Genomic DNA, 14,590 nt, shown 5'->3' on the forward strand with positions numbered 1-14,590 from the left:
ACGTGATCTTTTCTTGGCGTCTACGGTTCTATTAATTTCCATTTTTTTAGTATACTCTAATGCTAAACAATATTTTATAATGACATCACTGCTCGATTGATACTTGCGTATTATACAGAGCACAACCGTGAAGTAAAGCCAAGTTAAGTCGCAAATGTTCACAAAAAATTTTAAATTACTTATCGCATATACACTACAATCTAAATGCTTCATTTCACCCCCTAAGTGAAGCCATAATCATTCCCCTCTGTATCTGTTGCACTTAGAAACATTTTAAATCCAGGCTAAATTCCTATAAGTCTGGTCTGATGTCACTCCAGTTAGTATTTCTAGCTCTGTGATTGGCCTAGAAAAAAGGGTTTGTGGCTGTGACGTCACTCCGGTTAGGAGTCGGACCCCTTTTTCTACTTACTTCCCAATGACCAATATATATGCAAACGTTGGGTAAGCTTCATAGCTTTTAGCCATCTCCCCGGATAATTCGGGGGATCAAGTCATCCTGAAAGACATATTCATTATATTTTCGACCATGTTAAACAAAATCGCTATCTTTAAATTTTTATCGGGTGACTTTGGCCCGCCATTTTTTTTGTCACTTAAAAAGAGCACTAGAACTTTTAATTTCCGTTTGAATGAGCTCTCCCATGATATTCTAGGACCACTGGGTCGATACGATTATCCCTGGGAATAATAATAAAAAAAATAAACACACATCCGTGATCTTTCTACTGGCAAAAAAAGGCAAAATTCCACATTTTTGAAACTTACATATTTGAAATCAGCATTAAATTCTAATTCTTTTTATGTATTTATTGGTATCAAAATTTCGTTTTTTAGCGTTTCGGTTACTATTGAGTCGGGTCACTCCTTACTTACAGTTCGTTACCACGGACTGTTTGATATATCTAAGTATGATGAAAATATAACACTTTAGAAACAAATTTGGGCAGTATATTTATATATTCTTGGGGGGGGGGGGGGGTAAGTTAAAGTATAGCGGGCCTGCATGCCTAATATTTTACGTACAATTATTTTGCATATCATCTGTGTTTTTGGGGAAAATATGAGCGTGGGAGAGGGGGCTGGTTGCCCTCCAATCACTTTTAATTATTATAAAGGGCACTATCCGGGAGAACGCCAATTTCTATTTATCCACATTATCATGAATATTTAGAAATGAAAATAAGTGAATCTACACATCTGAATGGTAATTAAGATGCTCAGAGAAAAGACTGTTTTTTTTCATGGTTGCAATGTCAAACGCAGAGGGGGTTTTCTTTACTATCTTTTGATAGTTCGTTCTCTAGATAGGGCATTGCAGCAGTCCCTCTTATATTTATTTTTGTTTCCAATAATGTGCCTTTCTTTACTTTCAGTCAAAAAAAATTACTTTTATTTTAATCCGTAAAAGCATTTGATCAGACAGGGCTGATGAGAGTTTCGGAATTCAAAGGTTTAAAGGGTTGACGAATCCTTTGTTTTACCAGTCCATCCTAAGATAGACCAAAATATACGCCCGAAAGATCCCAGGGCATAATTTCATTTGAAACTTTATTTCTGACACCAATAAGTTATGTCAAAGACCAAATCGGTAGGAAAAAGATCTTTCACTAGTATCAATTTTGTTTTATAATTCTATACTACTGAAACATTTTTTGTAAATTCCAAATTCAAGTTGAATTTGAAAGATAAACAGAATTGACGTTTTGTATTTCATATACGTAAAAAAAAATAAAACCTGGAGACATACAAATTAACAACCAGAAAAAACCTTCTTTCGTATCTTAACCCCTCTCCAAGAACAATTCTCCAACCTTATAAATTTTCGAAAACCGGTAAATCCTTATTTTTACTGGTTATTTCAGGATTGAACGAAATCTGAGATTTCGACTATCAAAAATTGTCTCAAAGGCTACATTTTTTTTTTTCAGATTTTGAGAAAGAAATTAACATAAATACAAAAACCAAACACAAAATTCGAGTAGTTTAAACATACTTGTGAACGGGTTCCGAAGTACTGTTTTAGCTCTTTGTCTACATTTAAGTTTACATTGATAAAAAGTTTCCAAATTTGGCCTTCCAAAAATTAAAATATATACTCGAGAGTGGCATAGCTTCTCCGACCTAATATGGTTTTATTATACGATTTGTAACCAATGGACTCGATCACATCCATAGGAGGGAGCCGCAGGGCCTGGTCTCCAAATTTTCATATTTTTTGCGAGTTATCCTGTGGTTCCAACACTTTTTTTTAGAATTTATCGATAATCTAAGTAAAACATTTATTTTATTTAAGTAAAACATTTAAGTATATTAAATTATATTTAGTGAATTAAATTATAGGATTTACTTTGTAGACGTATTTAGACTTTTTGCAAGACGCTTTTGAAACAATTCACCCGTTGACGTACATTTGAGTTAATGAAGACTTGTTGGAAACTTTTGACTATGTAACTGCTTAAAATTGTTACTACTTTTATTTGAAGTTTATATCAATTATTATTTAAAGTTATCAATTATTCTTGTTAAAAATATTATTTTCTCAAATTGACCGATTGAATGATTAAAATAGCGATTAAAATTGAATAAAAAAGTAATCACAATTCTATAAAGTAAGTAGGACATCCGTTCGTTTAAAAATTACTAACAGGTTTAATTAGATGTGTTTCATCAACTATAAGAGGCTGTCTCCAAAGAAAATCCAGCATAGGAAAAAGAAAGAACTTTTTGCCAAATTTTGATTCCCTCGCTCCCCCAAGACCCTGACCTGTGTGGACTTACGTCTTCACCTCACTTTTAACATATAATCTATGATTTGCTGTATGAGCCTCAATTCGTTTAAACCATTCAAATCCATTAAAGTAACTCATGTATTAATCTACATTTACGATATACAAAGCATCAAACACTTATTGGTTCTGAAGTGTAAAAACAGACCAGACAAAAACTTTATTTTTGTCTGACGTTATTTTCGTCTTTCACCACATATGGGTTTGAATCATCACCAACAATCATCTCCATTTCACCATTGGCATTTCCTGCTTCTGGATTCCCTATTGCTAGCAGCAAATCCTCATTTTCATTATTTATCAAAGAGGCGATTGCTTGGTCCTCCTGAAATGGAAAAAGATTCTGAGATAAAATTTAAATTGATTAAGTCAACATAGCTTTACAGCCTGCCCCTAAACCAGCGTTTCCACTTGACTCAAATTTGCAGAGATTTTAGCAAAACCTTCTGAATCTTCCAGAGGAATTTAGTACCAAAATAATAAGTGGTCCATAAAAGTAACCTGGGCAGTGAAAATAAAATTCTGAATTCGTTAAGTAGAAACTAATACAATCATAATGTTTGAAAACATTATAAAACGTCAGAAATTTAATTTTTAATGAAACAAGCCCCCCCCCCCTGAAGCTATGCGCTTTTTGGTAGAAATGGTCAGCAAATTTTAAAACAGAAATGAATCACTGGGGCGATTTCTTTAAAAGAGAAATAAATAAAATGGTTGACAAATCAGTAGAAGGCAAAAGCAAATCCCACGGAACAGCTTAAGCGGGCGTAAATTTCCTCTGAAGATGTCAACCCATAAATTAATTTTTGAATTTTACGGAATAGCGTTGTCACATTGAACTAATTACTTTTGTTTATTTGATTCTACGTGGCAACACCGACAAAAGTGTGATTAAGCCCTAACGACAGTATAATTTTGAAATAACACAAAGACAAATCTTATGAAATAGCGTTTATCAGGTCTGGATAAGCCTAAAGTGAGTCCAGTGAGTATTCTTTTCTATTTTGATGCCCAAAGAGGATTTAAAAGGTATAGCTACCCTTTGACGGGGTAGTTGTCTTTGGGAATCAACAGACTGCTACTGTTTGAGTTTCTGAAGACGAATAGGGTTATTCTATCGAACTAATTATTTTTCCTTATTTATTTTAACGGTTCAGTGTGGAATGGAACACCGAGGAAAAGGTGATACTGCCCTAAAAACTTCATAACTTTGATAAATTTTAGAAAATTGCAGTTTTAAGGTATGAATAGACCTAGGATTTGTCCTGTTGTCCATGTAGTTGCGTATTTTTTATGTCGATATCATTTGCACACCAAAATTATTATTATGACCCAAAAACAGAAAATCAAGAAAAAGAGCAATTTCATTTACACAATAAGTTTCAAAGCGAAAAAACAGAACTTTAAGTTAAAAGTCAAAAGGCCCCGAGAATTTATCAACAGATAAACCTGTTACTCATAAGCCTTGTAAATACAAATAATCTAACCACATACTTTATGCTGTATATACTACTATAAAACATTGACCATTTAAAATATCTTAAAACAACAGAACTGTTTACCAAATTGAGAAGCTTCTAAGGTATCTCACAATGTAAATATAAACTATTGCTTTATACAGTAGATGTTGCTGTGGAACACAGATGTTAGCAAGTCTCAAGTTTGACCGGCTAATCCTATGACTCGCCAAGGTAAAGGGCTCACAGGTCGAAAAGTATGGTTAATAGATAAAAACTTGAGACCTTGTCAAACTCTCTCTTGTTTTTGTAAGCATTGTATTGAGACCCGGTGAAGCTAGATCAGGAAAGAGCACAATTTTACCAGAAAAGCTCTCCACTTATGTAACCTATCGCTTTATGAGTTATCATTTCCTTATCAATAGACTCAAAAGGAAACGAGCAACAACTCACTTCTACCTCTAACCACTCAGCGTGTGTACTTGCGTGGTGTTCTAAACTACAATTTTCCTAACTTTTGGAGTCACTAGCTACAAATTGCACAAAAGACTTCTGAGTCACTAATCGCAAATATTTACGATATAACCCTACTTAAATCTTCCCTTCCTACCCTAACCGCTGCAATATTGTTCTGGTAAATAGTTCTAATCGCTTTCACAAGCTTATCTATAATACCCTAATAGGGTATAATAGGTCTATTATACCCAATGTGCAATCAAATTTTTATTAACCTTCCAATATTCATAACATTCTACGGCTAAAGATTTCTGAGCCAGTTGATTGAAGAGCGAATAGTAAAATACGTACTAATGAGTGGTATGCCTTTAAATTAATTTGATTTGACCACACGACTTGTAATCACAAGGCAGGCTCCAGAATTTCAAGATCACTAAGAGTTCCACCTTTCATTCTATGTTTTTTGGGGGACGAATTTGTCGGACATTCCAGCAAAACAGACACTTACAAGCATATGTTTACAGCAGCCCAAGACAAGCAATGAGCAGTTGGTAAGTCACTTTTTGCTAGTCAGAAATATCAAAAATACGGTTATAAAGTTACTGATCACGAATAAGAACTTAAAATTACAATACATGCCTCCTAAAACCGAATTACATTATTTAGCTTTGTTTTTTTTTTCTTTTTACTAAGGCTTTTAATTTCCATGCCATTCTATATGGAGATTACAAGGCGTTCATTAAAAGGCGAATGTAAAAGATTTACTCATCACTCTCACAAGATTAAGCTTGGCTTTATGGAACTTTTGGACTAGCACGCACGGACAAGGAGGTCTTGGGACCCGATCTCCCAAATTATATGATTCCCTAGAAATTTTGTAGACGAACTTATCACAACAAATTATCGAATTTATCAAATTCATGGAACCCACAAGTAAAACACGCAACAAGCAATTAGCTGTATGTATACCTGGCCACTCAACATGTCTACTTTTTTAACTGTACCTTTCTAATTATTTGGAAATCACAAATATCACTGAGAGTTTTTGTAGACACTTATTATAAATTGCAATATGGGCACACTAAAAAAACAGAGTATAGAGCCTACAAGTCGTATCAATTACTACTACTAACAACTCACCGCAGCAGCAAGCCGCCTGAGGCCAAAACAGCTACGCACGCTCCTCCTCCATCCCAATCTATTCCGAAATTATAACTTACAAGCTAATTTTTTTTTTTTTTTAAACAACTCGGTCTTATTAAAAAGACTTTGCTCCAATATTGTTGGTTTTATAGCACATGAATTACAAAAAATGAATTGGCAAAAGCGACAGATTATACACACATACATTGATATACACTGAACCAACTCTTGGGGGAGGTCGAAGTTTCTTCTGGGAACAGTGGGTCAAAACACACTGAAGGTGTACTTTTGTCTACAATTATCTCTGGTCCTTTGGACTAATCTGTAGGGTTTCTTCTTAATATCCCTGCTGTTTACTGGTATGCAATCATTTCTTCTTTTTCTTTATTCTTTTTTTTTAATTTTGTACAAAAAAGAGTTACATATTTGAAATACTGGCTTCAAAAGTAGACACGGTAAACAGCTTTTTTTCTTTTTTGACTTTGATGTGCTGTTATTTAGTAAACATATCTTATGCCCTATTGCGTTAGTTCGGGAGAACTGGAGAATCCCCTTTGAATCATCTGAAGAAATTTCATGGATATTTTGGATATGCTCCATCGCCCAGAAGTTTCTTAAGCTAAAAAAAACGCTTCATTTTAAATTCATTCGTTATTAGCCTGTACTTTTTTTGTTTGATCATGATTTTCTTGCAACTAAAAAATTTTAACATCGGGAATCAGTCTGTTGGTATTGTTTCTGAAATTGACTTGTGAAAGGAGTAAAATAATTAATAAATTTAATATAATTAATATCGATTAATGATTAACAAATTTATTATCTGCACATACAGTCGCATAAAGGTAAAGGTAAAAGCTAGAACAAAAAAACTTTAAAACATATACACAAATGACCTATACATTATCAACACAAAAAATTAGATAGGACAGTGGTAAAAGTACCAAGGATATCAAAATGAAAATAAAAAATCCTCTCACAAGGCGAAGTAAAGTCTGGCAGGAATACATCTGGACTTTGGGAATTAGTTTCTCTTAATTAGCCTATTTACTTACTTCGGTATTCATGCTATCAATTTTCAACTCCCCAATCTTTCCATTTTTTCCACCCCGGGTAAGAACAATATCAGTTTGTTTAGGGACACGCTTTCTACGAGGGTTGCTCAGTTCATTATCAGTCACTGCAGCTAGAAGAACATTCCGATCAGTACCATCTCTTTCGTGCATGAGTAAGTGGCGTTTCATGTCTGTGCGCAAACGAAACGTCTTGAAACAGATGGCGCACATATGAGGGCGTTCACCTAAAATTATCATCAATAGAAAGACATTGCTTTGGATCGTTTTGCGGCACAGCTAAAATTCAGGAATTTAGTAGATTTGTTTAAATACACACTAATTATGTTCTGACTAAGCATCGAGACTGTTTCTGTATAACCTGATTCTGTAAATAAAAAAATAATAATAAAAAAAAAAAGAAACAGGCCATCTGTTTTTGTCAGGATGTTTCTGTTCTGTTTTATTAACCTGCTTTTCAGTTTCTGTTTCTTTACCTGTTTAAGTGTGGCCTAGTGAAGAAATAACAACGAATAAGGATCCAGAGAGGTAAAAGGCTGAGCGTAACGTTAAAGGTTGAGCTAACTGATCTTTTCGACTTTTGGAGTCAGAATCACATCCTGGAGTTCACTGCATGTGTTTTCAATCATCTTGTCGTCCCTACCTACCGAAAACTCACCGCAGCACCAAGCCGCCTGAGGCCAAGACAACTCCGCACGTCCCTCCTTCATTCCAATCTATTCAAAGCCTCCCTCTATACAATCTCCCAGGAAGTTCCCATTTCCCTTGAATCTTTCTTTAGGACATCCTTCCACCTCAACGCTGGACGACCTGCTTTCCATTTAGCCCTAGAGGAATAGCACCCCTTGAGGAAATTATAGCCTAATAGACGACACACCATCCGCATTCTTGTCGTCCCTGGTACGAGTGTGCCCAATGAGTAGGCATTTAGTATTGCTGGCTACTTTGTTGCAAGCAATGTGCGAGGCCAACTGACTGAGCCCTCTAAAATAGAATGCTTCTAAGGGACAAGTTCAAACTTTGTAACGAACGAGCTAGTGGAACAGTAATTGTATATTTTCTTGGTTTCTTCTATCGTAGTAAAAAGACGTCAATATCTCTTTTTCTATGGAAGGCTAGACCAGAAATATAGCGTAAAAAATGTCGCTTTTCGCTTTTCAACTGACTAAACCCGAGGGTCGGTATGTCGCAAACTGGTTGAATAAATTTTGTTTGTTTTTTCACTTTATTCAGACCTGTTGTGCTTTTGTATTCGGAAGAAAAAGTTTGTTCCTTTTATTTCATACTCCGTTTTTCAGCATCTTGAGGTTGCAAAAACGAAATTGTGCTCTGCCCAAGTCCTCTAACAGGTTTTAGAATCACCTGTACAGACGAAGTCGTATCGTATGCGCATGTGGTTGATTAAAAAAGTGATGCATTAGTGGATGCGGGATTGTTTCAATGCGGTTTCTTTATACTAGCTTTGGAACGGCAGGGTATAATATCACCCAGTATAGATGACAGGGTGGGACGTCCTGAAAAAGAGAAAGATAAGCGAAAACAAAAACAGCTGTTTTCTGTTTTTACAAAAGACAGAACAGAAAGCAGAAACATGTCACCTATTTTTGATGGGCCTGTTTCTATTCCGTTCCGTTCTGGTTTTTTTTTTTTTTTTTTTCATCTGTTTTTCTGAAAAACAGTGCCGAATCTAATTCTGAAATTTTGAAAATCTTCTATTTCTCTTCTTCGATTATCCTTTCTCCATATTATGCAGTGGTATTTGAACGGGATGCAGTTATGTTAAGTGATTTGGTAATAATTGGTAAATAAATAAAGTAAATAAATAAGACCGTCATTTTTCGCAAAAATATAAACAAGTCTAATCATACTATCTAAAGACAGTATCCCCTTATCCGGGGATAAAGGTTATTTAATTATTATATTTTCTTTATTATTGTTATGTTAATACCTTACTATTTAAATTTTCTATTTTTGCCACAATGTTAGTCCATTTTCTGCATTATTAGCATTTTGAGGGCTGAAGTTGTTTGTATCTGCCATCTTCAGCCCTACTGCCACCTTCAGCCTATAGTTGTGCACCTACTTTCAGGAGGTAAATTTCAAGAATTTTCACATATTGGGTCTGTCTTCACTTATAAGGTGAGTTTCAATAAAGTTTTAGGGTTTATTGTAATTTTCGAAATCTTGGATGTGCAGATTTGTCATTTTTTCAATGAAAATACCCCCCCCCCCCCAAACAATAAAGATGTGTTTATCGTTATTCATTTTTAAACAATAATGGGCTTCAGATGAAGGCTTTCAGTTAGCAGTTTCCTATACCCACAGTACTCAAGCCCGTAATCAACGGAACAATGACACTAGGGTTCCGTTTTGGGTAAAAAAAAAACGATAAAAATCAAGATATTGATAATTTTTAACTGGAAACACTAGTTGGAAGATCAGGATTACGAACATAATGACCCCCTCGATCGTTGGACGACTGCCAAAAAGCAAAACACATTTCAGAGAAGAATGAGAATGAGTCTGAAGATTAGGAGAAGAATTTTCCTCTATTTTCGACCGCAGAAACAAACCAGTAAATAATTCTATTACTGAAACCATGCAAAACTCAAATTACACTGGGGTAAGAAAGAACAATTTTTTGAAGAAACAAAGTTGAAAAAGGCGAGGATAAGTTTTGTCACCATTACACCATTGTCACCATTACACCATCTCCAAAGTGAGGGATACACGCTTGCGATCAGACTTCAGGCATAGAAAAACCGTATATAGACTCCCCCCCCCCCATATGATTATCGAAAAGTCTCTTGAGAGTTAGACTTTCCAACTTGATCAATCACAGGTTAGTCTCTTCAGAGAGACTAACAACCCATTGTATAACATCACATGATTGTTTCAAATTAGTGAGTGGCTGGAACTTACCGATACTACCAATTATATAAGGTAAGATTACTATTCTATAGCAATGAAACTTACCTGTGTGAATCCGTCTGTGATTGGTCAAGTAGGTGGAGGCCCTGAATCTTTTGTGACAAAATTCACATTCATAGTTCCTTTCTCCAGTGTGACATCTGATATGAACAACCAGGGAATATTTCCTTGCAAAGTCCTTACCACAGTACTCACATTTGTAGTTTTTCTCGTTAGTATGAATTGAAGTGATGTGATAGTTGAGGTCACCCCATTGTCTGAAGCATCGATCGCAGTGAGGGCACTTATAGGATTTTTCACCCGTGTGTATCCTCATGTGAACCTGCAATAGCAAATTATCTTACTTTACAGTAAGATGTTGTCTTAATATCACTCTTCTTATTTTACCCGAATACAAATATGTAAACAAAAAGGGCAAAAATAAAAAGATAATATAAATAGAATATAAATATAAATAAAAAAAAAACTGCTACCATTAGATTTTTCTTTGAATTCAGATTTTATTTTGATTAAATGGCAATCAATAATTAGAACTCGAATAAATCTAGCTATTTGTTTCACCCTTTAGTATCTCTATGTAGATCTACTTTGAAGGTTTTGTTTCACATTTCGCACTTATTTTTAGAAATTTACAAAATCTTTGTTTAGCGCCCTAGTCCTTTTTTCTCCATGAGGACCAAATCTTTCTGAGGATTACTTCAACAGTTGCTTCAACAGACACGTAAAACTTAGAAACCCACTTAAACATCTTTAAAGAGGGATTTCAGACGTTTTATACGATGGGTGTGGAATCAATATGTTGACTGCCAAGACTACCAAATATTGTAAAAAGAGAAAAAGCCCTATCTTAACCTTAACCAACCAGCTAATATCTTAGAAACTCAAAAAATTATTAGGGGTATTTTTAAGTTGTATATTGAAATATTTATCAAATATTTCAAAGGACAGCAGTTGTTTTCTTCTTTTTTTTTGTTTTTATCGATAGTTTTTTTTTCTTTAACCAAATAATTACCATTAACACATATAGACCTTCATCTAGCAATCAGCAGCAACGTTGAAAAGATCTTAATATAAGTAATCCCTAGAAAGCCATATTTGAAAATAGGTACCAAGGACATTAAAGTAAGCACATTTTTTACTTCAGCGACCCTCCTATACATGAAAAGACTGGTTTTCTAAGATCTTCCCTTTTTCAAAATTATGAAGTTTCTAGGGCAGTAAAACGTTATATACAGCGCTACCATGTTTGAGCTACGAAATAAATAAGCAAAGCTAATTACTTAAACTTGACTACACTTTTTGTCTGCAAAATATTCAAACTTTAAGAATTTGTTGATTCCTAAAGACATAATACACATAGGAAGGAAAGCTAAAGTTTCTAAAGCAATGTCCTACCATATGTCTCTTAGCCTATTTGGGCTGACTTTTCACCCGCGTCTTTAGTTTTAAATTTGACACCACTATTACCAACAACGGCATAACTACACACGGAAGCCTATTTGAAAATAGGCTCTTATTTAAAGCCTATTTAAAAGCAAAAACAAATGAATAGCCGATTTTCCAAATTTTTTAAAAATAGATACAGTTGTGTAAACTTCCAGCTAATAAACTCAAATAATCAGATTCCATTTTCATCGTCCTTGGTACGCTGAGAGGTGTTTCGACCGTTTTATAGAGTTTAATTTATTACAGTCAAATCTCGATACCTCGAACCTCGAATTATTTTCAGTCCGCTATGAAAAGCCTGACCAAGTCGAAGAAAAAACTCTTCATAACTCAAAATACTTTTGTGGTTATGTTTTACCTCTGTAAGTCGAAGTGACCCAAAAATATCTCTAACTCGAAACTCAGTAGATCTGTCGTCGCTTAATTTTCACTTACCTCCAAAATTCAAATTTTACCTCTGTATCTCGAAGTTTTTTCAAGGAGCTCTGTTAGTCGAAACCCCGGTATGCAGCCTACAACCTGTAAATTTTGATATGCATTAATTTTATTTAATATATTTTTGTGTCAGATTCGGTTAATATTCAGGTATCTATTTCTTAAGTCAAGTTTTAATATTTGAAAGTCAAGTCTTGATATGTCAAGTCTATATACACTAATAAAGATATTATTAAATTTGTAGTGGCTGTAGGGATTAAATTTAGCGATTTTGTGCCTTTGTAGCTCAAATTTTCAGTCGGCTTTCCTCTATAGCTCGTTACTTTTATAAGTCGAATTTTATTTAGAATCACCTCTGAAACTCGAACTATGCGTGACTCGAAGAAAAATCATGGTCCTGTGAATTGCGAGTTAGCTAGAGTCGACTGTATTATTCAACTATATACAGTACTTACAAATTACTGTTATTTTCATTCGGCAAGCAAATAGGAAAATAAAATTACCTTGAGGGCCCCAGCTGAGAAAAACTTCTTTCCACAAACTTCACAAAGATGAGGTCTCTCGCCACTATGGGTCCTCATGTGATAGTTAAAAGTTGTCTTATAGTCGAAATTACGATCACAAATCTGGCAGTAGTAATATTTCTTCAGCTTCTTCACTGAATGATTTCGACACTTATGCGCATTAAGAGCCTCACGAGACTTGGCAACAATGCCACAGAGCTCACAAACTGCTTCTGTTTCGCTTACAATATCTCCTTCTTGAGTAGATATGGTTGTTCTAAATGCTGATGCTGAGGTAGATGGCAATAGGTGATCCATTTTCATCTGCAGCCTCAAAGAAGCCAACTCTTCAAGTTTTTCCTCACAACTTCCTGCAAATATATAGTTGAAATAAACATAACATTGACTTTACCTCCCAAATGGAAAATAGCTGTAAATGGTGAAACCATAACAACAACAAAACAACAATAGATGACAATAATAGAAAAAAATAATAGTAAAAAGAAATAAAAAATAGTAAACCACATTCCGAATAAAAATCGGGCAATGGAGAAGAAGCTTAAACTGAAGAATTTAGGCTCAAAGGTAAAAATAAAGAAAAGATAAACTTTCTTATTAAAATTCTTAACCCCCCGATTTCCAACTCTTAAGATAAATAACTTCTTTGATTTACATCATAAGTAACTATGAGCATTGATTGTATTTGTCAAATAGAAAATAACAATAAATGGTGAAATCATAAAACAAAATAGAAGATGACAATAAAAAAAATTATTAAAACGAAAAAAAAAAAAAATGCTTAACCCCCGGATTTCCAACACTTAAGATAAATAGCTTCTTTGATTTACCTCAAAAGTAACAGATGAACATTGATTCTACTTCCCAAATAGAAAATCATAAATGAAAAATAATAACCATAATTTAAACAGCAATAGGGCAATAAAAAAAAACTCTTAAACCTCAAAATATAGGCTTGAAGGTATAAATAACAAACTTTCTTACCCACATTCCGAGCCTACAAAAATCCAAACCCTTTGACAAATAGCTTTATTTATTTAAATAAAGCCTTGTGAAGCATGTGAATATCGATTTTACTTCCTAAATAGAAAACCTTAAGCGAGAAATAAGAAACAGATTCAGAATATGAGCTGGGTAAAGGAAGATAATTTGAAACCTCCGAATCTAGACTCAAAAGTAAAAAAAAAAAAAGTCCTTCTTAAAATTCTGAACCTATGGACATCCGAACTTATAACAAATAGCCTTGTTTCTTCATCAAATTTAGTAGCATATGGACACTAGTAGTAGAAAATGGAAAAACTATTCTAGTCCTCAGAATTTAGATTTGAAAGTAAAAAACAAGAATAACTTTCATTTTAAAATGTCATATTTAGAAAAAAATTGCTATCAAACTATTTTTCTAATCTGTTTCCAATCTTTTTCTAATTCATTTTTCTAAACTGTTTATTAGTAATTTGCAATATAATTCACCATATTAGCGTAATTCGCAATATTCATAATTCACCTTAATTTCACAATTATAATACAAGCTACATAAGGAATTAACTAACCAATATGAAGACACGCTTGAATCATGTTTTAATTTAACCATATGGGCCAAAAAGTCTAGAATACAAATCCCAGTAGAATATCTCATCTGAACATTTTCAACTCTAATAAGAATTATCTCTGCTTTATTTACTTATCTCTATTTAATCGAATAGTTTTTGTTTGGCAGGGGGAGAAGGGGGAAGGGGTGGGGATACCTGTTTCTCTTATTGTAGGTCATTGATTAATTTTTGTTTGTCAACAATTGTTAATATTTATTGATAGTTCTCCTTATCTAGAAGCTTTTATTATTTAAGCTATTGTTGTTAGCCCTGTGAAAAGCTTTGAATTATACCTTTTTGGCATATGCACTCACTTAGTTTTGTATTTATATTTGATTTTTTCACATACAAACTAATATTACCAATGACATGCCGCAAAAAGCGAGCTCCCCCTCACTTTCCATGTCCTTAGTTGCTACAAAAATAACCCTAAGATGATTTTGGTATCTCACCCAAAGTATGCAAAGAACACCAGGCGTTTCATAGGCTCCAAGAACAATTCAAAAATTTGATAAAAGTGCTAAAAAAAAGAAAAAACCTTAAATCAATAGATTAAGTATCGATAACGATTTAAAAATCGACAAAAATTTTAAAAATCGATAATATTTTCACGACAATTGTTCAACCACTAGCTATTTATAATTCGAAATTATATTTATAGATTTCTAATCGGAACAGTGGAACGAGGAAAGTTTTCAGGGTTCTGATGACAATTTTGATTATTTGAATCAGGTGAATCTGATAGCAGACCTT

General features: G+C 33.9%; 1 protein-coding gene across 1 annotated transcript in view; it reads right to left on the bottom strand.

Annotated features, from left to right (window-relative positions):
• Positions 1-2,852: 2,852 nt before the first annotated feature.
• LOC148952893 (uncharacterized) overlaps positions 2,853-14,590 on the bottom strand; it is a 448,257-nt gene continuing 436,519 nt past the window's right edge. Inside the window, exons 6-9 of the mRNA XM_089088146.1 lie at positions 12,231-12,601; positions 9,892-10,168; positions 6,898-7,142; positions 2,853-3,114 (exon numbers count right to left, since the gene is read on the bottom strand). Coding sequence (XP_088944272.1) covers positions 2,950-3,114; positions 6,898-7,142; positions 9,892-10,168; positions 12,231-12,601 — 1,058 coding nt within the window. The 3' untranslated portion in view covers positions 2,853-2,949. The remainder of the gene's footprint in view (positions 3,115-6,897; positions 7,143-9,891; positions 10,169-12,230; positions 12,602-14,590) is intronic.

This window comes from Artemia sp. Qi Xiang Cuo, chromosome 4, assembly GCF_049724085.1.
Source record: "Artemia sp. Qi Xiang Cuo chromosome 4, ASM4972408v1, whole genome shotgun sequence".
Taxonomy (NCBI): domain Eukaryota; kingdom Metazoa; phylum Arthropoda; class Branchiopoda; order Anostraca; family Artemiidae; genus Artemia; species Artemia sp. Qi Xiang Cuo.